Source organism: Mobula birostris, chromosome 9 (genome assembly GCF_030028105.1).
Source record: "Mobula birostris isolate sMobBir1 chromosome 9, sMobBir1.hap1, whole genome shotgun sequence".
Lineage (NCBI taxonomy): Eukaryota > Metazoa > Chordata > Chondrichthyes > Myliobatiformes > Myliobatidae > Mobula > Mobula birostris.
In genome coordinates, this window is record NC_092378.1 from 37,793,315 (window position 1) to 37,819,232 (window position 25,918).

General features: G+C 39.8%; 1 protein-coding gene across 2 annotated transcripts; it reads right to left on the reverse strand.

Moving 5' to 3' along the window:
• Positions 1–732: 732 nt before the first annotated feature.
• Positions 733–24,758, reverse strand: pnpla3 (patatin-like phospholipase domain containing 3). Of its 2 annotated transcripts, XM_072267847.1 has the most exons (9): positions 24,431–24,758; positions 14,250–14,482; positions 13,906–13,971; positions 10,349–10,558; positions 9,189–9,249; positions 7,710–7,958; positions 5,855–5,987; positions 3,618–3,740; positions 733–1,498 (listed from the first exon to the last, which is right to left on the reverse strand). In XM_072267847.1, the coding sequence occupies exons 1-9, from the start codon at positions 24,615–24,617 to the stop codon at positions 1,252–1,254; spliced, it is 1,509 nt and encodes a 502-aa protein (XP_072123948.1). In that variant the 5' UTR covers positions 24,618–24,758; the 3' UTR covers positions 733–1,251. The 2 variants fall into 2 exon arrangements, with proteins under 2 accessions (XP_072123948.1, XP_072123949.1); XM_072267848.1 differs by lacking the exon at positions 5,855–5,987 and having other exon boundaries at positions 1,386–1,498.
• Positions 24,759–25,918: the final 1,160 nt, after the last annotated feature.

Genomic DNA, 25,918 nt, shown 5'->3' on the forward strand with positions numbered 1-25,918 from the left:
CAGAATTCCTGTTGTTTGGACACAAAGACATAGTGGAACTGGACTGAAGATACTTCAGATATGATCAGGAGGATAAAACAGTCCATTTGAAGAGTTCCCCTTAACTATTTTTCATATTTGCCTAACTAAATATGCTGAACTAAAATCAGGAGCCAGAGATTAGGAGAAAAAAAATTATTCAAGTTTTTCTTTCAGTTCATTTCTGTGGTTTCTAATGTTAACTGAAGCAGCTAGCATCAGGCTGGCCTATAATAACTGCCAGTAATTACCACCAAGGCTTAATTATACAGTGGCACTGCCCAGTTCTAGAAGTCTTTATTATTGGACTTCGCCCCTTTACCGAAAAAAGAACCAATTGTCCAGAAATGGGAAATCAACCAGTAACTGGTTTTCTTTGTTCTTCATTGATATTTTCAAATTAAGTTAGTTCTTAAGGATTAAAGTTTTTAAATGTTTCTGAATATCAGAAAGATTTAGAAAAGGGTTACAATTTTCCCAGCCTTACTTCCTGACAGACTGTAGGCATGTTTCCAGGTCAATGCAGTAGACTTCCAAGATATCATTATTTACTTCCAAGTAATTCGCTCTCTGCATCCAGCAAAATATTCAAATACATCTTTAAATTACATGGCATTTCTCAATAATAGAGCTGCAAAGCAGAAAGGTCATGTGGTACTTTTTCAAAACTTATACAATGCAATAACTATCCACAATAATGAACCAAACTCCATATTTATCATTATAGGTCTTTAATAAACAAATATAAACTAGATTTACGGATAAATTTTAAAAAGGAATGCATGAGACTGATGTTACTTCTTTCTCCCCTGAACAAGTTGGATCAATATTGAATGTAATTGTCAGAAGATTCTACAATACATAAATAATTTAGAAGGCAAAAATATTTTAAAAATTAAAATGATAAATATCTATCCAGGCTTTTGAACCATAAATAGTTCAGAGCTGATCAATGCGCTGTAAACTAATTTCGCTTCACTGGATTTCAGTTCGTTAGATTGAAGCACAAATCAGCCAGTACATTAAAATCCTCAAGTCAGTTAGTTATTAGTGTGAAAATTGAATTGTATAATCAGGTTTAAAAGTGGTTTTAATATGTTAATATGAGAACAGATAATCTAGGTTTCCTATGGCCAAGTAAAAATCTCATTGTTGTGTAAAAAAGGCACTTGTACAGCTTTTAATTTCATTGGTCCATAGAGCAGTGTTGCAGCATTTTCCCTGAAAGGAGAACTAGATGCCATTAACACTTAGAGAATTATCCAAGCTGGTGAAGGAATGCCTGTTGTTGCCAGAAGTCGCCAGACTCTTCTCTGGTAAGGCAGCAGACTCCTGTATTGGTCTTTCTGGAGAAATAGGAATAGTACAATGCCAGGATTCAAGATCCACAGATGAGATATGAGACACAAGATAGGCCTGGTATTGGTTTGTGTGCGATGGAAGACTGCAGCATTTTCTCAGAGGAACATTTGTTTGAGTACTGAAAAAAAATACATTGTTTTAAATTTATGTCACTCTAGGTTAAGATTGACAACCTGCAGTTGCCCCAGTTATAACAAAAAGCATCTCAATTTTTTTCCCTGCAAGAATCCAATATTCAATAAGTTATGAAATGGGAGTGAAGCAGAAGGATCCAACTTTGATAAGCTAAATGGAAGAAAACAAACTTCTACCTTTGGGATTTTCAAAAACCCATCAGCTATAATCCATCTTTTGGAAAATTACTTTTCTATAAAGTCATGATTTCACACTGGGATGTTGTGTACAATCAATTTGGCCTCATTATTCTGGAGGGAGAAAGACAGGAGTAAATCCAGCTCTTAAAACACGATAGTATTTGCGCATCATTCCACAGTTCCGCTCCTATGTGAATCTGTATAACTTAGTTATTGTAAATTGAAGGGAGAATCAAATTACGAAAGAGAGGACAGACAAATAAAATCTTATTTTATTTCCAGGATTCTATGATAAACCTACCAATCACAGTAGCACAACCATGCAAATGTCTTCATTAATTAATAGGTTATGAGGAGACTTGGAGTGACAACTGGCAGCCATTTATCAGCCAAACATCTTTGTTTTGGGAGAACTAAAATGTCTTGTAATTTATTTTATCTCCCAGGATCTCTCACGGATTTGAGGGACCACCTCCCCCCCCCCCCCATTTTAAATTCTCAAAACTGACCCATAGTCAGCATCTTGAAAGACAATTTCCAGCAAGGTCCTCTATCAGTCAGCACTCTATCAACTTGCAAATCTGAGTATTGTAGTGCAGAAGGAATATACGAGAGATTGGATGATGAAACATCTGAATTCTTTACCCCTGGGCTCAACAGATTTGCATTAACAATGTATCCAGTCTGGTCCCATTGATTTGCATAAGGCAACTGACTTTGATACTGAACTCAAGTTGCCTATTTTGTTTCAATTAAAAATTTGTTTTTCTGTTGATCTACACCATGTTTCTAACCAAATTAAAATAAATATTTAAAACTATTTAAATCTCTGATCATTGCAGACAATTATATACAGTTGATAAAGGCCTTTGACACCACATCCATGAGCAGGAGCTCAGGAAGCACCTTGGTCATCCGTAGCCCAGCATCCCCCAGGGTTAGTATGGCTGCAGGGAATGACAAATTCAATACACAGTAGGGAGAATCCATCCCCATTTTAATGTGCTTTCTTCATATTTATCTACTCTGATAGGACAAAGGCATCTCTCCCACACAACTCTTCACTATTTTAAAAAAAACATTTCTCACCCAGTCCTCTTTTCAGTGCCAATGAATGGTCTTCAACCTAAATATTAACACTGCTTCTCTTTCCACAAATATTGCCCAATCTGCTAAGTCTTTTTATATTAGTTATCAACTGATCTAAAATCTGTTCACCAGAAAATATTTTTGCATGAATCTTGATGCAGGACAATTTTACAACCAAAACAGTAGGATATTGAAAATAATAAGTGAGGCACGACATTAGCAGATATAAATTACAGAGCTGTGATATACACTTAGCACTTTGAAATAAAGTATGTTGTGTTAAATAATTTAAGGCCAGGCATTAAGCAATTATTTTAGCCAGCTTTCCAAGAGCTACCAATCAATTTCCAATTCATTAACTCGTGTTCAAGTTCTGTTTGCTATTACCTATGTACACTAAAAGTACACTTGTTACACTTTATGACCTTACTTAGACCTTGTACTTCCAACTACATTTTTAGGGTATTTTCCAGCAAGAATCATTCACTAATTTACAGACTTCTGGAGAAATTACTGTGAAGCAGCCATTTGTCAACTTGCAGGGAATCACAGGAAATGACTTCTGGATTTCAGCGCATTACTATGATTATATATCTACTGCTGAAACAGCTGCCGTTTCAAGATCCAACGACTGCAAAATGCCAGAAGTTTCAGGCAAATAGCTGGAGATTTGAGGTTTTTCTTTACCACATTGTGGATTTCATTAGGGCATAACTATATTTTTCCAATAAACAGAAGGTTTACTGGAACCTTGTAAATAATATTACCAATTATTTGAAAACATACTTCTGAAGGGAAACAATTTAAGCTTTTTAAACGAACAAAAGTACATACCTACAATGACGCTGCAGGCCAAACTGTTTGGTTGCTCGATGATAAAGTACACCACCAATAATACCCAATTGTTCACGCATCCAACATACATCTTCTGGGACATCAGGAAGCCATTCCAACAATCTATACATTTTTGAAGACAGTCATTTATTATCGAGATACAGTGTGGAATAGGTCCTTCAAGCCACACTACCCAGAAATCCCCTGCTTTAATCCTAGCCTAATAACGGGACAATGTACACTGAGAAATTACCCTACCAACCGGTAGGTCTTTGAGCTGTGGGAAGAAACAGAGCACCTGGAGGCAGCCAATGCTGTCAAGGGGAGAACGTACAAACTCCTTACAGGCAGTGATGGGAATTGAACCCCAGTTACTTGTGCTATAGAGCATTGTGCTAACCACTACACTACCATATAATTATTAAAATAGGCAAATACAAAAACACATTAGCTATTTTTCCATTATCTTCAGCAATTAATTCTTATATTTGTGTAGAAAACGTACATCAATTACTACTCTAAACAGGTAATTCCACCTCTCCACACTAACGCTGGTGCAAAGTGACACTTCAGTCCTGTACCATTCTTAATAACAGGTTAACAAAAAGCCCTGCCTTCTAAATCCCCTTGATCCATTTTGTTTAAGTAGATTTATAATAACAACAAACAAATGAGGTTTGCTGTTATAAACAGAGGCATAGAGTACAAAAGCAGGTTAGCTATACTCATTTTTATAGATGTTTTGGCTCAAGCTAGAATATTCTATCCAGTTTTGTGCACCAGACATTTAGGATTAAGTCCTTGACCAGCTGCAGGATTTTACATAAAAAGGGCCAAGTATGAGATTGAATGAAGATAATAAAGGAACAAACAGGCCAGGTCACCCCTTAAAGACAGAGGTTTTACTCTTTTGCAGTTAATGCAAAACAAGAAATGCTTAAACACTCGCCTGACCAGTTACTTCACGCAAACATTTATACTTTTCTGTTCTATTTGTTTTCTATTGTGATTTCATAGTTATTTCTGGGTGTGAAGAAATTAATTAGCTTGATAAGGGATAGCACAGTGTTGTGGTTAATTACTGGATTAGAATGCCATTTAATACTCAGTGAGACACGACTGAAGACTACTAAGAGCCCAATTGAATGTCAGGTTCTTAATAAATCCAGAATAAATAAGCAACAGCAATAACCAAGAAACCCAAGTGTTGGGAAGAAATATCCCACCTTATTGGTGACGACACTTCAGGCAATGACATTTGTCACGCTTATTTAGTCCAACCTTTGCGAACCCAGATTAGTTATGTGGTTGATTCTCAACTATCTCCGTCTTTTGAAGGGGGCTATCATGAATGCCAGTACCACCCACATTCTATGAACAAAGCAAAAACAAAGTGGATAGCTGCCACAGTCCTCACGGAATTGGGATGGGTGGTGGGTTAGGGTAATCTTTGATTTCAGCATAATACTACAATTGCAGGGCCTTGCCGTGAAATGTCAACAATTCCTTTCCACCTACAGATATTACTTGAGTTCTTTCAACAGATTTTTTTTGTTAGTCATACTCCAGCATCTGAAAACTGTCTCTAATGTTAGGGATTACTTGATTCCTGACTTCATTTGTGAATGCAGTAAATCATGCATCAAAATGTACTAAAAGACTGTGATCATAAAGAATTTTTTTTTTTTTTTTTTTTTTTTTTTTTTTTTTTTTAAAACTGCAGCATTCTCATTACCTTTAAAGAATTTTACTTCATTCAAATTCTCCCCCTAGTCTGTTAGATACGTGTACATGGACCTCACTCCAACAGGGAGGATCAAGTCCACAATCTATTTGAACAAGTGAATAACATCATGCAACTTAAACTTCCATGCTCAATTTTTCAGAGCTGACAGAGACAGGGCAGGGCGGGGGGGGGGGTTGTATGTTTCACAGTTTAAAAAAAGAAAAATGAGGAAGATATAATAAAAAAATTCTGTTATAGATCAACTGTACTTGATAAACAAGGATTCTGCTGGAGTTACCAGTACTGCTCCGTAGTATTATTATGTTTACTTTTTAAACTTTTATCATATATACCCTTTATTATTAGTTAATTTATTTGTGGTAATATTATTTTGTGTTGTAAGTTTCATGTATTGCGTTGTGCACTTTGAACGTAAGAAATAGGAGCAGGAGTAAGCCATCTGGCCTGTTCAGCCTGCTGTGCAGGCCTGCAAGTTATTCAGAACACATACCTACAGCAAAACGAATAGGCAGACTCCAATGGTAATGTGTAAGGCAGCATTGCATAGGATGCCATTCTAACCAGAAAGAGGTTACTAAGCTGTGCATATAGGCCACTTTTCTCTTTACAAGCTTCATACAAAGCTGCACAAAGAAAACAAAAATATATCTGTTATTCAGTAGGATCCATGCTGATCTGACCTTGAATTCAACTTTTTTTGCCTACTCTCCATTAAACCTCAACTCCACTATTTTCCTAGTAATTGTCCTTCTCAACCTCATTCATATTCAGTAACTCCGCATTGACAGCTCTCTGAGTGTAGGGAATTACAGATATTCCCCACCTTCAGAAGAAATTCCTCTATTTTCTTAACACTGCAACAATGCCACTAGGTAGGTGTAGATTGCTTCAAGCAGAATTAGTTGAAGGCTCAGTACAGAGCACACCAATAGTTAGTTTGCCAACATGAAATTGATCTATTTATCACAATTCTATATTCCCTGCAGTTAGTCAATTCTCTATCCATGCCAACATATCATCCACAATGTCATAATAGCTCATCTAATGCAGTAACCTTGTGGTACCTTATCTAAAGTCATTTGAAATCCAAGTAGGCTATCAGACATCCTACCTCTCCCGGAAGTTCCGGAAGTCTCCCACATATTGATAGCGGCTCTCTGATGCCCGGAAATTATATACAATATCCCGCAAATCGATTTTTTAGGGGGGAGGGGGAGGGGAGCATCCTGATAGGTCTACTTAGCACAAAGAGAGACCAATCAGTTCTCTCTGTGGGCAGGCTTTACAGTCGACCTCAAAAATAATGACTGTTTCTCGCTGCACTGTTTGCAACAGTGACTTTTCTATTGCCCATGGTGGGTTAAAATGTAAAAGACATGTTGAGGTGAGTTTAACAGATTTCATTCATTCATTAGCATAGCTGATGTTATTTAAACCAGCTGGCTAGCTGCCAAGGAGCTATGCTATTGATGTCCTACATGATGAGGCCAAACTTCCTGCAGACTTGCTTAAAGTTATAATAGAATAAACATGATAATATATGTACATATTTTAATGTCACATTTTCTGCATATATCCCACTTGGTTTTCAGATTAGACAAAAATCACTGGACAAAGTATTACATACACCCTAGGAGGTCGACCGGTGGGGGGTGGAGGGGTGGGGGGGTGGGATATGGGGTTGCGGGAGCGGGGGTGCTACCTTCCTGAAACAGCGGTGCTATCTCCCTGAAATGAGTTTTTGCAGGGTGGGATGTCTGGGCTATATCCATTGGTTTACTTTCATTTTTAAAATCCACACTGCTAGTTACATTCATACTCAAACACAAGAGATTCCGCAGATGCTGGAAATCCAGAGTAACACACAAAATGCTGGAGTAACACGGCAAGCCAGGCAGCATCCACAGTATGGAAAGGAATAGAGCTGACATCATGGACTCATGAAGGATCTTAGCCCAAAACTCTATTCCTTTCCACAGATGCTGCCTGAACTACTGAGTTCCTCCAGCATTTTGTGTTTTCTCTCAAACCCAGTTTTCTTCCTAAAAACTTCATTGTCTCAAATTCTACTGTATGATTTTCTAAATGTCTAAGAATTGCCTAAAAATAGATTCCAATATCTTTGCACAGTTACATTAGACTGATCTATGGCTTCCTGTTTTTCTCCACCACCCCCTTTCTAGAATAGCCACTTATATTCTGCATCTCCCATTGTGGAATTTAAACACCTCTCCAAATTGATCTCTTGGGGTTCCTTGTCAAGTAACCCATGTACTTTCCCACTATGCTTAATTGTTGCATTGTTTGGCTTAAATTGTTAAAAAAAAATGCTCTTTTCACAATACCATTACAAATTGTTGGAGGTAGATTTTCTATTATCCTCTCATCTAGAGCCAATGACCAACGCTTTATCTGCAGTGACTTGTTATTAGATTTGGAAGTTACTGTTGAAGATTTGTCTACAGCCGTCAATGCCTTCTCCAATGATAATGGGACTTCACTGTTACACAAGCCATCATTCTCAGAGCACGTGTCTACTGCTCTCACTGATGCCGCAGAGGTCAAGTCATCTAGATTTGGGATGTTATGCCGATCTAAGAAGCAAACAAAGTAGATAATCATAAGAGAGTATCAAGACAATTGTTTCACTTTCATTATGAAGATCATGGAAAACTGAAGTTTGAGAATCATAATAAACAAAAGAAAATTAGGTGCAGGGTTAGACAAGAAAATCTTGTTGAATGCAAATCTGGAATTCACACCACCACCAGATTTTGATTGATAAAGCATGTGTGAAGTGTTTTAGAACTGATTTTATAGGATTTCAGGTAAGAGGACAAGACTGCTATTATTCTTTCCTGATCTTTCAAATGCCTTTTCAAAGAATTTAATTGACATGAAAGTGTGATTTAATCATTTGAAACTGTGCTGAATCTGTGTACATTGCAATTCTGTCTATACCTTACTGTTCCATATTTGCTAGATTGCTCAGACTTTTACAGTCATGCTGAAAAGGTGGAGTGTAGAGACAGCCCAGAACTGGTACCCTCTGATGCTCAAGAACTAAAGCCTCTGAATGGGCAAACCAGTGAAGGAGTGTTTTCTGCAGAAATATTGCTTCACTTAGCATTGGGAAAGACTATTTGAGTTCAGTGGTGCAAATTTGAGCATCACTTAATACAAAATTCCTCCTAGAGGACCACAACCTTGTCATAGGGTTTGGAGGCTTGTATGTCTCAATGACCCAAAGAGCCATGCTGGCTGGAGTCTGGGTTTTACACTTTGGCTCTTGGTAAGGTCACCCATGCCAAAAAGTTCAAAGGGTTAAGGACAGACCAAGTGTTATCCTCCAGTCGTCCAGATTCAGGGATTCCGTTCAGGGCTAACAACCGTGACTGTTCAAACAAAACTGTTACAGAAATAGCAATTAAGAATCCTTCTACATCTCAATGTAGTTGTATTCCTGAGTCTCCACCCAGAACTTGCATGGCTGACAGTGGTGAAAACCAAAAGGAAGCTACTGACACAATGAAGGAAGCCCCGAACACCACCAGAGAGGGAGGATATTCATTGCTGACCTAAACACAAGTGATGTAACTAACAGGCAGCAAGTTAATATGAAACTATTGCAAATATACTTATAACCTCTTAGGCATTCTTTTTACATCTTCAAATTTAGGATTCACCTTGACTGTGGAGGAGTAAAAAAAAACCGACAAAAACTCCAGACCGCAGTCAATCACAATTCTGAATGCAGATATCATGAAATGATGCTAACACAAGCTATTCTAACCTGAATACAATCAACAAATCATAACAGTTACCATTTCTTCTGAGGAATCGGAGTGCATCTCTATAACCCTGATGACACATTTCTCCAAGCACCTGAAAATTGGTTACATCAAGTTTAAAATTGAGTCAAACTGTCCAAGAAAGGCAAGTAGTTTGCAAATCTACACATCAGAACAAGAGTCAGTTACCTGCTTCTTTAATAATCCACCACATAATAAACAAAAGGTTTTCCCACCCTTGTCATCATTTCATTTTCAAGTATATCTACCAGAGCTCATTTTATAAAAGTCTGAAGGAATTTTAAAAGTAGTACATAATTAATGCATCATAATTTCTAATGACAAGGGATTAAAAACTGATGAAGAATCTACATGGAAATGTTAATCAGCCTTGTGTCTTGGATCTTAAAATAAATGTTAAGATATTAGCCTGATGGACATACGAAATAATAATGGAGAGAGAGGCAAGTTAAAGAACAGAAAAGAACATCATTTGTTGCAATCTCAAATTCTGATACTTTAGCCATGACCTACTGATGAACGCTAGCTTTGCTATATGTCTGAACAAACTTCAGACAGAAGCCACGTAATCCCAGGGTATAAAAATATATCGATGGTCGACTTTGTATGATTAAGCTCAAAATATTGAGATCAATTTAAATCTTCTCACTCACCCAATGGCAACAGAGAAGCAAATAATTAAGTGAAAAAATGTCCACGGTACTTTGCAGCAAGAAATCCCCAAGAGATGGTAAGCTCCAACTTTTTAAAATCTATTCTGCTGGGCAGGGTGTGGGAATACTTGTTAGAAAAACAAATTGCTACTTGAGTCTACATTCACATTCTGCAAGATGCAGCAACCCCCACCCAGGCCAATTTGGCTGCAAAAGACAGGGGCATGAGGAGCCAGAAACAAGCATTTCAATAACAGTGTTAATATCAGTGGATCAATATCCACTGAAATTGTTTTTTAAAAAAAGGATTGGGTTTTGGAAAAAGTCAAATATGCTGACATAATAAAAGGATCCTTCTATAACATAACAAGTAAATCCCAAAAGATTGAAGTCCAGATTTTGTCTGTGGCCTTGTTCATTAAACAAGTAAGCATGTGTCCATAAATAAAGTGCACCTTGGAATTACCAATGGAGTAAATTTCAGTCATAGCTTCAGTTGCAAGTTGATCGCTCCGTTACCTTGGGTTCAGGAGGGAAAAGTGCTCGAGTCAGACGGTACAGGTTTCCCAAACTGAACTGAATGCTGGTGTTAGTGACTCGCAGTTCGTGGAAATTGCTGGTGTTATCTCGAGGACAGATATCACTTTCTCCTGAGAATGGAGATACTGTTATTGTATTCTTCAATTCATATTGAGGCAGGTTGTTGCTGATCCCTCCATCAACATAACGCTGATAAAGAAACAAGTGGTCAATATTAAATTCAGAGCAGAATTTTCAAGCAGTTTCCAGTTCCACCAAGGGATATCCAAGCTTTGCCTTTGAAGTAAATTCCTAACCAATTAAAATCATATAATTGGGATTACATTCTACGTAGATCTTACTCATTGTCGGGCCACAATAGGAATGATCACATTGCAGTCTTGGGTGTCTGATTGCCCATCCCACTGTTAATATTCATCTAGTTAACCATTACCATTGTCCCCACCAATAAAAGAATGCATGACACAAAAAACAAAAATATTGCAGGATTTTGGGCGTATGGGCTCAACATTGAGGACCAGCAGTTCCCAACTTCTTTTGCAATAATCCTTTACCTTCACCCGCATTGCCTCAATTTTGTTCATTCTATATCTGGATTGATTTTTTCTTTTACCTCAGATTGCACAGACAGAACTCCCTCCCCTGAAGTTAATACTGTAGTTCAAACTTTATTTTCCTGTTTATACAGACTGCTAATTTTCAAATCCATTTACTCTCAAGATTGTTTAACGTTATTTCCTGTACTCAAGTGTAAATAGAAGGAAGTAATCAGAATCAGGTTTATTATCACCGGCATGTGACGTGATCCCTTGAACCACAAAAGATAAAGAACACAACAATTTTTTTTTAAATGACTTGAAATATACAGGCAAGTACATAAGATAACATATACATAGATTGATTGCATGTCCATAAAGTGACCCTAGGCTGTGCATAAGGTAACTAGTGGAGAATGATCAAGTAGTGGAGTTAGTGAGTGGAAGTGTTGATCAGCCTTGCTGCTCAGGGAAAGTAATTGTTTTTGCGTCTGGTGGTCGTGGCCTGAATGCTCCCTGATGGGAGTGGGACAAGCAGTCCATGAATAGGGAATGCAGGATCCTTCATGTAGTGACTGGCCTTTTCTGGGCACCTTTCTGTGTACATAACCTTGATGGCTGCTATGTTGCTGTCAGTGAAGCACTGGGCAGTTTTGACTACCTGTTGTCGTGCTTTCCCATTTGCCACAATGCAGTTCCCGCACCAAGCAGTGATGCACCTTGTTAGGACGCTCTCTACGGCGCATCAGAATGAAGCGTATATGAATGTGCATAGTCCAGCTTTCTTCAGGCTCCTCAGAGAAAAAAAAGAGGCATTGGTGAACTTTCTTGACTGTGTAGAATGTGTTCTGAGACCATGAGAAGTTGTGTGTTTCCACTACTGTGCCACTGTTGTAAAGTGGGATGCGAGTGGTACAAGTTCTCCTTAAGTCTATAACCATCTCCTTTGTCTTGTTGGCATTAAGGAAGAGGTTAATTTCACCATTAAAAATAGCTTTAATCAATGTACAGAGAAAATAATATTGATGTTGGGACATCACATTGGCCTTCTCCTGGGCAGTATTCCAAGGCTCAAGACTGTTCCACCAATAAGAATTATGGCAGTCTTCAGTGCCACACCTGGTTGTCAAATCTCCTTCATATTGCAATAATCAATGACTGAATGAGGCAGCGAATTCTGAAGATTTAAAAACCTCTTCATAAGGAAATATCCTTCATCCTTAGCTTGAGATTGTGTATGAGTTTTAAACACTCAAGGAGACAGTGCTTCTTGGCAACAAATCCAGCTAGGCTGCTCAGAATCTTCTATGCCTCAGTTCATCTCCAGATCTTCACAGATTGACAGATGAGAATGAACCACATCATTTTTCTATGTTACATTTATTTCCTTGTATATCCATTCCATTATCTCTAAATTCATTCTAACATTCAAAACGTCAATTCCAATTTTTTGCTCCATTACATCCTCCATGCTCACTTCAACCCCATACTTTATTTTCAGGCCCAACAGGCCAATCTTAATCAGAGGAAATGTGACTTGAGCATGAATTTACATTTCTATTTTCTGTCCTAAAACCCATTCCCACTAGATTCCAAGTTAGCCACCTCCACAAAAATCAACGATTCTTCAATGTTCAGTACTCCTCCTGCTTAAATAAGAAACTACTGTCACATCACCATTTTCCCTTTCCTTAAAATGCATCACTGCCTCCAAAATCTGTACCCACATTTTCCAGAGCCTCTCAAATTCAGCATAACATTTTGTCAGTGACAAGGTTAAAAATCAACAACATATGAGGTATCCAAGGCAGCCATCACTCCTTACTCTCATTAGCACATCAGCAGTCCTTTATACCAGAGTGCAATCTCCTCAACTGATGCTCCACTGCCATCATCCAAGTGGCTTTGATTGCACTTTCCCAATTCCAATTTTTTCCATCGTAGCTGGAAAGCTATCTGCAAAGATTCCCTTCCTGCTCCTGAACACTCAGCTTTTAGGACTGTACATTAATTTCTGGTTGAGTGATGTTTACATTTTGAAATTCTTATAATCATATTCACATCCCTTCATGACCTCATTTTCTAGCCTCTTCCAATACTTCAGATTTTCTACATACTTGTGCTCTCAATCCTAGCACCTTGTTTATCTTGATTTCGAGATAAAGATGGCAACAAACAAGGCTCTCCCCATTAAAAAACCTCTGCTCAAACTTCTCGGACTCTCAGCCTCTTGTTCATCTGCCTTTAATGTTTCCTCATCAACCCAGCTGGTGGTCATTTGATAATGCTCCCAGTATATGATATTTCTCAATTGGGATCGATATCCAATTCTGGATTGGATACCCTAGGACAATTTAAAGCCATAGGGCATTGACACACATTGAGCAATGGGATGTTCTGAGTGGAAAATATAGCCGGTAGAAATTTAAAGTGTTTATGAAATGCAAGGGTCTAAAATGGCCTTCCCCAGGTGCTCTTTTCCAAAAACACAATTTATACATAATTACAAGAAAAATCTATGTTAATAAAATGCGACACTTTCTCCAAGTCTAATGTTCGAAGTTGGCACAAGGTCACATAAGCTCTTTGATATCCGATTCTCCTCATCATGGATAAGTGCAACCCAACAAGATCAGAGGTGAGATTCTTGAGGTCTCCATGTGTTAATGAAGCACATGTGAATATTTCTACCACATGACACTGTTAATTATTTTAAAGCCATAAATTCTATAAGATAGTCTTTGAGATGGATAGGGTCTCTACATGGGATAATTACAAATAAGATATTGATTTATTTGTAGGAGATTCAGAAGCTCATTAATGGGTTATTCAGCAAAACTGAGCTTCAAGAAAAAAATCCCTGCAAAGCTTTCCTAAAGACTCCAGAAGTTTGAAATTGTTCCCAGTTTAGTGACATGCAGCCTTGTATCTTTGTCCACTAACTTTAATAAACATTTATGATTTTAAAAAACATCACAGAAATGTGTCTTAAAAACTTACCACCCCTCGAAAAGACGGTGGAATGAGCCCACAATAAATTGGAACAAAAGCACTGCAGATTAAAGCCTGAGGAGAAAAACAGATCTAAGTATTGAGTGGGACAAGATACATTATAATAAATTTACGTATTTAAACAGATCACACATGGGCACCAGTTGTGGTGTAGAATTCTAAATTGGCAGCATAAATAAATGGGCTTTGGAGATGAGGAGAAAGTGATAAGAAAATTCATTTACATCAAGTCACATATATTGAGTTAGCAGTTTAGACATCCCCAGTCCTCAGGATACATTCAGTCAGATATGTCTGGGGGGAAAAAAAAGGTAGACATTTTCTTGCCTTACCTGAATGAGTTCCTCCTTGGAGTTGAAGTCTGACACCAGCACATTCTCACCATCAGACACTCGGGTAAGAGAAATACAGAGCCTGCCCGTGGCTAACTGATGGGCATTTTCAGGAAGATTCCTGAACAGTCCATTCCTTATTATTTTTACCAGGTTGAAGGATGGGTGTAGAGGTCCTAGATTTCTTTTTCTAGCTTCTTTAGCCACTTCCATAACATCTGCGCAACATTTGTCTAGGAAGAAATTTAACAAAACACATCAATAAACTGTGGGTCATCAAATACTTAAGGGTTTTCTTCTTTCTAACACCATACCTGTTCCTGACAGTTATCCAATTAGTTCCACTCTTATATCTTATCTGTTTTTTTTCCACCCCTTCAATAATTAGACTTTTTTTTTTCCCCAGCATTGACTGTAGAAACCATCCTTTCAGGCAATGCGTTCTCAACCACAACAACTTGGTCTTTAAAGCAAGTTTCTTCCATGTCCCTGTTCTTTTGTATCCTAGTTAAATCTGTATATTTTGTATCCATTAAATCTGTATCTAAGTTTTTTCAAGTTGTTTGGAATATATATTTTAACAGTTTTAATCCAATCATACAAAAATCATAAGGGAGCTGTGAGAGATAATTCTGATGGAATATGTTTCCATTTGTGAGAATAGAATTAAGTGCATCTCAGAATAAGGAGCTGGCCTTACTGGACCAAGATAAAGATTTTCCTTACTCAAAAAAGGCACACCATAGTGCCAGTTGGATGAGACTGGTATACAGATAAATTTCAGTTCTCCCAGGGGTTGCAAAAAGACAAGTCTATATTTGTATAGTCAATAACGAAGCTGATATCCACTTTGTCTCAACACAAATAAGAGAAAACCTGCAGGTGCTGGAAATCCAAGCAACACACTCAAAATGCTGGAGGAACTCAATAGGCCAGGCATCATCTGGGGGGGGGGGGGGGGGGGAGAAAGAGTACAGGCAACATTTCTGGCCAATGAAAGGTTTCGGCCCAAAACGTTGACTGTGCTCTTTTCCATAAATGCTGCCTGGGATGCCATCAAACCGATGAATTTTCAGGGTCAGCAAAGGTTAACGAGTCCAAAACATCTTCATTGCATCAAGTTTTAGGTAAATTTGTGTACTGGAGCAGTGTGAGCTGCTTTAACAACTATAGTCTAGTAGCACTCACATCTATGGTGATTAAGTGCTTTGAGAGTTTGGTCATGGCTAGAATCAACTCCTGTCTCAGCAAGGATCTGTACCCACTATAATAGCCTATTGCCACAATAGGTCTACAGTGGACACGATCTCAATGGCTCTCCATGCAGCCTTGGATCACCTGGACAATACAAATACTTATGTCAGGATGCTGTTCATTGTCTATAGTTCAGCGTTCAACACTGTCATTCCTACAGTCCTAATTAAAAAGCTCCAGAACCTGGGTTTCTGTACCTTCCCCTGCAACTGGATCCCCAATTTCCTAACCCGAAGACCATAATTTGTTCTTATTGGTAATAACATCTCCTCCTCACTAACAGTCAACACTGGTGCACCTCAGGAATATGTGCTTAGCCCACTGCTCTACTCTCTCTACACCCATTACCACGCAGCTAGGTATAGCTCAAATGCCCCTATAAGCTTGCTGATAATAGTTGAATCTCAGATGGAGACAAGAGGGCGTACAGGAGGTGTCACAGCAATAACCTTGTACTCAACGTCAGAAAGACCAAATGCTCTGTGGACTTCAGAAAGGGTAAGCCAAGGGAACACAAACCAATCCTCAGAGGGATCAGAAGTGGAGAGTGTCAGCAATTTCAAGTTCCTGGTTTTCAATATCTGAGGATCTAACCTGGTCCCAACAATTGATGCAGGTATAAAGGCGGCAAAACAGTGGTTATATTTCATTAGGAGTTTGAGGAGATTTGGTTTGTCACCTAAAACACTAGAAAACCTCTACAGGCATACCATCGAGAACATGCTGACTAGCTGCATCACCATCTGGTATGCGGTGGGGGGACGGGGGTTGCTGCACAGAATTGAAGAAAGCTTCGGAGAGTTGCAAAATTAGTCAGCTCCATCACAGGTACTAGCCTCTGTAATATCTAAGACATCTTCAAGGAGCAGTGCCTCAGAAAGATCATTAAGGACTCCCATTACCCAGGACATGCCCTCTTCTTATTGTTACCATCAGGAAAGAGGCACACACTTGGTGATTTAGGAACAGCCTCTTCCCCTCTGCCATCTGATTTCTAAATGGACATTGAACCCATGAACACTACCTCATTACTTTTTTTTTAAATTTCTGTTTTTGCACTACTTGTTTAAACAATTTTATATATATATATTTACTGTAATTCAGCCTTTTTCTACATTTATCATATTTATCAGGCCTGATGAAGGATCTCAGCCTGAAACATAGACTGTACTTCTTTTCCCCCCATAGATGCTGCCTGGCCTGCTGAGATCCCCAGGATCTTGTGTGTGGTACTGTTTCTAAGCCATTTCCCTCCCCCTACCTTGAATCCAGAAATTAGAAAGACAGGGGCAGAATTAAATTATCTGAAGAATTCAGAGCAGGAGGTTTGTTACTTGTTAATCACTTGACAAATGCTGCCTTGTCTGAAAGGAGATTAATAGATCATTTTGGCAGACGCTTTCTAGGCCAGTCACAGAAAAATACAGTGGTCCTTGCAGTCAAAGAAGTGTGCAGTTGAAAGAGTGAGGGACCCAATAATTTTATGTCTTGTACCCAAAGTGTATTAATACTAGTCTTGTAACAATGTCAGGAAAAAAAAAGGCAAAAGGAGTTCCTGCTAGGCTCTTAAACGATACTCAATATTGTTTTTTAAAAAAGTAATTTCAAATTGCATTTAGCACAAATCATTCATTTTCTGTCCTTCACAAAAATGTTCTGCCAATTAGTGTTAGCATTGAGTAGTGCCAGATTCTGCAGAAGCCAAAAGAATGTCAATCTCCCGGCACTGAACCAACCTGATTTAGGATTGTGGAGAGATTGTGAAAAAGCATTTATTGTCATCTTATAATGGGACTGACTGAAATTTTGAATTGCATCAAGGATTTTCTATGGTACAAAGGACGTCAACTTAAAAAAAATCTTTACAACATCCAATAATAGGATATACTATGTAATAAGTGAAGAAGTGGCTTGGAGTACCGAGCAGCCTCACCAATGTTGCAATCCACGGTAGCCAGACGAAGCTTACCATCCCGGTGCAAGCCCTTGTTGAAGAGGTCAAGGTAGCCAAGGTAAGATCATTCTTGATGCTTTGAGACTCAAAAGACCCTGCCATCAAGAACACCCAGCCAGATGTGAGATCAGGCAGGAAGTGGTCAGCCCATGTAGCAGTTGATGAGGCAGAGTCTAGATTGAAGCATAAGGAGACGGTTGGGGCTATCTAGCTAGGCCGTCAGGGACTTGGATGGACAACCCACAAGTGGTGGTCATCTTCTACAGGTAAGGAGCGCTGTGAGCTTGTAACACAAGAAATACGAGAGGTAGAAGAGGAGAAGAGGTTAACTAAAACAGCTGGCCTGGCCAAACAAGGGGCTTTGACCCGGTGGGAAAGTGTTGAACAACGATATCTCTCTTGGAATGTTCTGTGGCAGATGGCACCACTCCGCATTTCTTTTCTATGCAGAGCAACGTACGATCTGCTCCCAGCACTGGTATGAAGATAAGACAGACAGGTGTGCTGCTTGTGACGAGAAGGGAACACCTCAACATATTTTGAGTGCATACAGAGTCAATCTTTCCAGCGGCATGTACACTTGGAGACATAACAACGTTCTCAAAGTTGTAACAGAAGCGGTTGAGCAGAGGGTACTGCAGCACAACCTATCTCATGCCCCATGCTGCACAGAACATCTCATATCATTTGTGAAATAAGGCTCCAAGTCAAGGGTGTACAGCACAGGCTCACATCAAGTATACTTTCTTCAGCCAGTGATTGGTGTGTCAAGGTCGACCTGGACAGGAAAGGCAGTTTCCCGGAGCAAATAGCTTTCACCACATTGCGTCCAGATATAATCATATGGTCTGACACCAGTAGAGAAGTGGTTATTGGTGAACTCACAGTCCCCTGGGAAGACAACATCAATGATGCCCATGAGCGCAAGTTAACCAAATATGCAGAATTAAGATCAGAGTGCAGAGACAGAGGGTGGAAGGTCTCATGCTATCCGTTCAAAGTAGGCTGCCGTGGGTTTATTGTGTTCACTTTCCAGAAGTGGCTGCGTGACCTTGGCTTCATTGGAAGAGAGATCAAGTCAACCAGCAGTGCCATAGCTGAAGCAGCAGAGAAAGGATCAGCATGGGTGTGGACCAAGTATGTCCAGAGGGGCAGATAGCCAGACAGTGTATACGTCTTTTGTAAACCCTTCAGTAGTTGCATAGACACCTGAAGAGCAGACTATCTACTGGATGGAAGTGACCAACAACTCTGATAGAGGCAGATGCCAAGTTTTTAAGCTCACCAGTGGGAGGTGGTGCTTTAGCACTGCTGGCCCACCACCTCGAAGGAGTCTTGATCATAAGCTGGCCAAAACTCCTGAAGACAGGTGGCAGATCAACTGATGATCCCACTGGTGATAGCACAGGACAGTTAACATCTTAGTCCATGTGTATTTTCAATTCTGTAATAAAGCTCATTCCTTGAGCACACTTGTAATAGAATGAACTATGTTGCAAAACAAAATCCTTGAATTACTGTGTGTAGACAATGGAATTATACTATTTCTTCACAAACTTTTCTTCCATGCCTATATAATGTTCACTTTAGTACATCCTGTGTTATGTACTTAACACATCAGTAACATTGTAAGTATGTTCAATTAAGCATTCTTTGTTGTTTGCATAATTCATTAAGGGTTATATGTAGAAGTTTGTGAACGGCATATGTCATTTCACTACCACACCATATCTGCGTGCCTTACTGAAGAAAACATGTTCATCCCTGGCTCCCCTTCCCCCCCCCATTAGTTTTATGTTTTGGAGTTGCAAAACAAAACAGTGACAATGAGGTAGCTTTAAAATCAACATGAGTTGGCTATCTACCTGTTGAATAGCAGTGAGACATTGCAGTTTTTAAAAAGCGCAGCACATTTCCCTACCTTTGTAATAGGAGAAACATGGTAGACTTTTTTTTTTAAAAAGGTAGAAAAGGGACTAAATTCACAGGTTCATAAACAGTGAGTGATGAGAATACTACATTTGTACAAAAAGCGAAAACAGCTGGCTATATTGAAAAATAGATGCACTTGATTGCACAGTGGATAACTGGGTGATATATGCTGAATGAATTGAGCAGTGTTTTGAAGCAAATGGAATAACCAATGAGAAGTGAGTACCAGTTTTGCTGAGTGAAATTAATGAGAAAGCATAAATTTGCTTAAACTGCTCCAAAGTAGGCGAAAGGAGCCTACTACTTAGAACGAAAACCACTGTTGATTGCAGAATATTTTAGGGCTCATAAGCAGAATCAAAAGGAAGGGGAGTCCATTATAGCTTAGGTGGCTGAACTGAAGGGATTGTTTGAGCATTGTCAGTTCAGTGATGGGCTTAATGATGCACTGAGAGATTATTTATTTTGTGGAATCTTACAAGAATGCATTCAGAAAAGGCTCATAACTGAAGCATGACTCACATTTAAAAGAACAGTTAAATTACTGTATCAAGGGAAACAGCAGACAGAGACGTAATTGAGTTGCAATCCGGAATGAAAGTGAGTGTGACCAAAACTGCAACATCTAAAATGAAACCTGCCTGGCTGAACAAATTGTGTTACCATTGTGGCAGGGGTTCACATACACCAGACCAATGCAGGTTTAAAAGTGAAACTTGCAGAAAATGCAACAAAGTAGTACACATATAAAGAGCAAGTCAGGCAGACAAAACTAAATGGACTGCACAAGGAAGAGAAAGATTAAAAAGTCAAGTTGCAGTTTCAAAAAAAGCACTAACCTGCATGCCGTTGATGAAAAATCTAATAATGATGAGTGTGACTCAGGACTAAGTAGCTTTGAGATTTACAATGTGAAAACTAACAACAGACATGCAATATGGCTCACTCCAGAAGTGAATGGCAAACTAAATTGGACACTGGCTTAGTTGTTTCAGTCACTACACAAAATAAGTTTGAACAGCATTTCAAAGATACTAAATTGAAGCCTGCAAATATCCAACTAAGAACTTATATTGGAGAAAAGATAACTCCTGTTGGAATGACATTAGCAGTGAAATACAACACGCAACAAGCCACATTGGGCTTGCATGTGATTTTAAATAAATAAATAAATAAATAAGTATTGTTGGGCCATGTTTAACTGGGATGACATGGAGGCATAGTAGTCAGCACAGCACTTTACAGTACTAGTGATCTGGGTTCATTTCTTAGTGCTGTCTGTAAGGAATTTGTACATTCTCTCAAACCCTCCATGGGTTTCCTCCAGATGCTCCAATTTCGTCCCACAGTCCAGTGACGTACTGGTAGATAGGTTAATTGATCATTGTAAAATTGTCCCGCAGGTAGTCTAGGGTTAAATCTGGGGTTGCCGGGATGTGCGTTTTGAAGGGCTGTATCTCAATAATAAACTACAACTTGTTTGGAGATACATCCACCATTTGTATGCCACATCTCCTGCAAAAGACACAACTGGGAGCAAATTAAGAAAGGTACTGAATGATACCACAGCAATGTTAAAGGATGGCTTTGGAAAACTCAAAGGTAAAATGTTAAATGAAAAATGCCACACCTAAGTTCTACAAAGCCTGTCTGGCTTCTTGTATAAACCATGATCCAGTGAGCTATGACACATGGAGGCTGAAGGAATTCTTTCCAAGTTTGAGTGGAGCCCATGGGTAATGCCAGAGCTCCCAGTAGCCAAGGATGGGTCTGTGGCAATTTTAAGGTCACTGTTAATCCAGTACTGAATGCAGGTCAATAATCTCTGCCCAGGATAGCGGGTATCTCTGCAGACATTTCTGGAGGGAAATCCTTCAACAAAGTGGACTTAGCTGAAGCCCACCCACAGATGAAGATAGAACAAGAGTCCAAAGTGTTTCTCACCATAAACACTCAAAGGGCTTTAATCACTATAATAGGCTTATTTTTGGAGTACCATCTGCACCTGCACTCTGGCAGAAAGCTATGAATCAGGTGCTGCAAAGCTGTCCAGATACCTAATGTTACCTGATGACATCATTGTGACCAGTAAGGATAACAAGGAACATCTCCAATATCTCAAGATAAGTAGTTTATGAGCTCAGAACATGACACGTCAAGTGTGAATTCTTTAAACCAAGCATCACTTACTGTGGTCACACTGTTGATTCACAATGATTACATAAGGATGCTGAAAAATTTCAAGCAGTGATGGATGCTCAAAGGCCAAAAGATGCATCACAGTTGCAGTCCTTTATAGGATTTGTCAATTGCTATAACCTAGTTACTGTGCTCCACCCCCTTAGCTCATTGCTACAGATCAGTAAGAAATGGCAATGGACAAAGCCACTTCACAAGGCAATAGAAATGGTGACGTCAGACACTGTACTCACACATTACAATCCACATTGTCAGTGAAGCTTACCTTTAATGCCTCACCTTATGGTATAGGTGCAGTCGTGTCACATGTCATGAGTGATGAATGTAAACACTCCATTGTATCACATTCCCATACCATCGAAAAGAAAAAAAAAATACGCACAGGTTGACAGAGAGGGCTCGAGTCTGGTTTGGGGCACAAGGTGTTTCAACCTGTAGCCTCGGGCCCCAGATATGCCTGCCTTTTTTTCTGGCTACATCAAAAAATCCATGTCTCAAGCCTTCCCTGGTAATACTCTCCAACTCCTTCTCCACTACATTGATGACTGCATTGGTGCTGCTTCATGCACCCATGCTGAGCTCATTAAATACATCAACTTTGCCTCCAACTTTCACCCTGCCCTTATATTCAATTGGTCCATTCCTGACACCTCCCTCTCCTTTTATGAACTCTCCATCTCTGGAGACAACCTGTCGACCAGCATCTATTATGAACCTACTGATTCCTACGGCATTCTTGATTATAACTCTTCCCACCCTGTCTTCTGTAAAAGTGCTACTCCCTTTTCTCAGTTCTTTTGTCTCCACTGCATCTGTTCCCAGGATGAGACTTTCCTTTCCAGAACATCAGGGATGTCCCCCTTCTAGAAAAAAGTGTTTCCCTTCCTCCACAATTGATGCTGCCCTTCACCCCCATCTCCTTCATTTCCCAGATATCAGTGCTCAGCCTATCTTCACATTACCTTAACTATGAGAGAGTTCATCTGGTCCTTACCTACCACCCCATGAGCCTCTGCATCCAACACTTCAACCTCGGCAATTCTGGCCTGGAATACTCTGCACTGGGTAGTGGTGGACGCAAATAAATTCAGGCCATTAAGGAGGCCCTTAGGCTCATGAATGTGCAGAAATTGAAAAGGTATGGACACTGTGTGGCAGAAGTTTATTTGGGGATCTGATTACTAACCTAATTAGTTTGGCTCAACATTGTGGGCTAAAGGGCTTGTTCCTGAGCTGTCCTCTTCTATTTTCTCTGATCTAAAACATAGGGCGGCTAGTTTAGGCTCAGGCTCACCGGGTTTAAATTGAGGCAGGGGAACCTTCGACCAGCCCCTCTCCATCCTAGGACGCATAAATCAACAGCAGTGCCTCCATCTCCAAACAGTCAAACTGACATCCTAAAGTTCAGGAGGGCAATTGGGCCGATTGCGAGATGGAGGCATTGCTCTGCGCAGGCCCCAGCCACATTCTTGGGGGAGGTATCAGGAACCGAGGATTGTTAATTTAAAACTGAGTCCTAAATGGCGGAATGACGGACAAAGGTTATTAAATGCTTAGGACACGGCACGGACTACTGAGTCTCGCAATTATGCATCTTTGTTTTTAATTCCCTGCTCAGGGATTTTTTGTTAGAAAGCACGGTGTTGCCAAAATTCGTGTTTGAAATCCCTTTAATTGATTGTAAGGACGACTTGATACAGTGACATAACATTTTCAGACGGCAGTACGCTACCAACATTCTGAGTTGATAACCAATCGCTTCCATCAGTTACGAGAAGCAATCGCTCACTACCAAAATACAGTCTATGAAACCACTTTCAAAGGTGAAGAATGTAATTGGAAAGTTAAGCTATTGAGTGAAGTAGTTGTACATATTTTATGCAGCACCCTTCGGCACTGAAGGTCAGTGACCGGCAGTAACCCGTTCCAAGACCCGCCCCTCCCAGTCACTCCACTAATTACTGCCAATAAGACAGAGCGTTCAAACTCAGCGGAGACCGTCCGATCCGCTAAGGAGTTACAGCTCATCACAATTCGCTAACTCAAACTAAAGTAAAGCCACTAATTTCGAAATTAATGAAGGGCCAGCTTTTTAAAACGCCGCAGTAGTCCCATATGACTTGTTTAAATCGGCAAGCAAGACCCATTTGACGGCAATAACATACTCAGTAGAAAGAGGAGTCGCTTTCAGTTCAGTTTGCTATTTGTTTGCTCTCGTGGAAGATAGTTGCTAACTTCCTCTTGTAACACGGTGATCTTTTCATCCACGGTCAACTGATAACGTGACTGTTTTATTATTTAACTGATAATGTGACATTATTTCAAGCCCTGCTTATAAATAAAATTATATGACAATGATATACAGTACCGTCCTTGCAGAATCCACTTAAGAAGCACATACATTTAGTGTCCCGTGTATGAATTGAACGCTGGCCCAGAATCACTAAACCAGCGGATTAACCTTAACCAATTTCTTAAACTATCTTGTAAGTGAAATCCTTAATATCTCAACACCTAGCCAAAGATACAGGTACAAGTATTCTATAAAACGACATTATGCTGAATTATTTTAAAAACAAAACGCGATTAGACAATAAGCGAAGTGCCCCTCGAGACAGGTTCTTACTCTCCCGGCATAAAACAAACCATATTACACTCTTTCCAAATTATTTCCTAAAATTCCTTTGTAGCCGTTAAATAATTACGGCACATCCAACTATTCCGTCACTTTCTATTTCATTAGTTCTGGTCCTTGGTACCATATTGAAATTCTTCTGCACTGAGTTAATTGCCCAGCCACACACATCACTCCCCAGTTTTCCATCCTCGTTCAACATCTCACCTAGCGGTGCCCCGCATACCACTGCGGCGGCTGTGAGGGCTCCGGCGGACGCCCCGTAGATCTTGTTGGCGTCCCGTATCAGGTAAGGAGCCTGTTCCTGGATGCAGCTCGCTACCCCGACGTGGTAAACACCGAGGAATCCGCAGCCGGCGAAAGAAATGTTCCAGCCTCCGTCCAGATCAAACATCTCGCACGACGAAACCCGGTTTCAATGAGAGGAAACAGCTCCCTCCACGGGGATTTATAAGAGCACAGGTCAAGAGGAGCGCGGCAACATGTTCTCAGCTGTATGGATGAGCCGGTATACCGCACAAGCTCTCAATGGAAGAACAAGCTTGGTTCAAGGCACAGCCCACGACAGCCTATCCCGAGTGACATAACACCCACTCCTGGCCAATCAATTGAAACGACACTTAAAGGGACACGTTGACCTTTTTATTTGCCTTTGGAGCTGTTATAATGAAATCAAACAATGTAGATAAGTTTAACCTTTAATTCACATAAAGTACAGGTTACATCGGAACATTTTGTCACCCTCTGAAACCACACACCAGTGGAAGTCTCCTCACAAAAGTCTAGAAACGAGCCAAAATTGGTAGAGCTGTTGTATAGGTCGGGCAAGTGTCAGCCGGAGAAAGTCACCCTGAAAGGTAACGTTATCGACGAGGTGACTCTGAAGTGGCGGATGTGCAGTCTTTAGATGAAGTATGAAGCCAAGCCCTAATCTATTGTATGTCTCCCAGGTGGTCCAAATATTCCGTGTTTGTATCAGAGCAAGGGAATTCTCCATGATGGACCTGGGTACTATTTTTGCTTTAAAAAAATAATTTAGAAAAAGAGAAAGAGATAAAGTGCTGAAACAGGCCCTGGGGCTCACTGTGCCCACATCAATTGTCAACATCCAATTGCAGGCTACGCCAGCGTCACAAGTGCTCGATTTATGGACATCCACAAGCTATGAAAGGGTTCCCATAATACCACTGAATTCCAAAGTCTGACATACATATAGACATTTGTTTCTTTGAACAGTAGTTCCTATGAATAAAACTAGTTACCTCCGTGTTTCCACTTTTAGTTATTGTTCTTTCTTATCCGTCTTTGATGATAACAGTACCGTGTAGGTGTAATTACCATATTGAGTGATTTTGTGTATTTCCCAACCTACAGACCAGATCACCTCATGGATAGATGTCTGTAGGAACAGAATCCTTTCATAACCCCATGACATCCTATACATTATTTGCATTTTCTACATTACTCTAGTTGACCTCTATCTCAGAGAGACTGTCCATTAGCTCTTAGCCACTTCCTCTTATCTCCCTCTGGACTGTGACCCTGCCACTGGATATCAGGTCATTGTTCTGAAAGAACTCCATTATGGTCTCTGACTTTTTCCTCTCCTTCATATCTGTTCTGATTTTCCACACCAGTGATTCTGTGATATTTATTTTGCTTCTTTTATTGTGACAAAGTTTGCAGATGAGATGA

Bases quoted from the DNA above. Each gene is read 5' to 3' on its own strand.
- pnpla3 (XM_072267847.1), bottom strand. From the start codon at position 24,617: ATGTTTGATCTGGACGGAGGCTGGAACATTTCTTTCGCCGGCTGCGGA. The intron at 7,959-9,188 runs GTAACTGTTATG...TTTGCTTCTTAG, and splicing joins CCGATTCCTCAGAAGAAATG to ATCGGCATAACATCCCAAAT. The intron at 3,741-5,854 runs GTATGTGTTCTG...AAAAATGTATAG, and splicing joins GCCTATTCGTTTTGCTGTAG to ATTGTTGGAATGGCTTCCTG.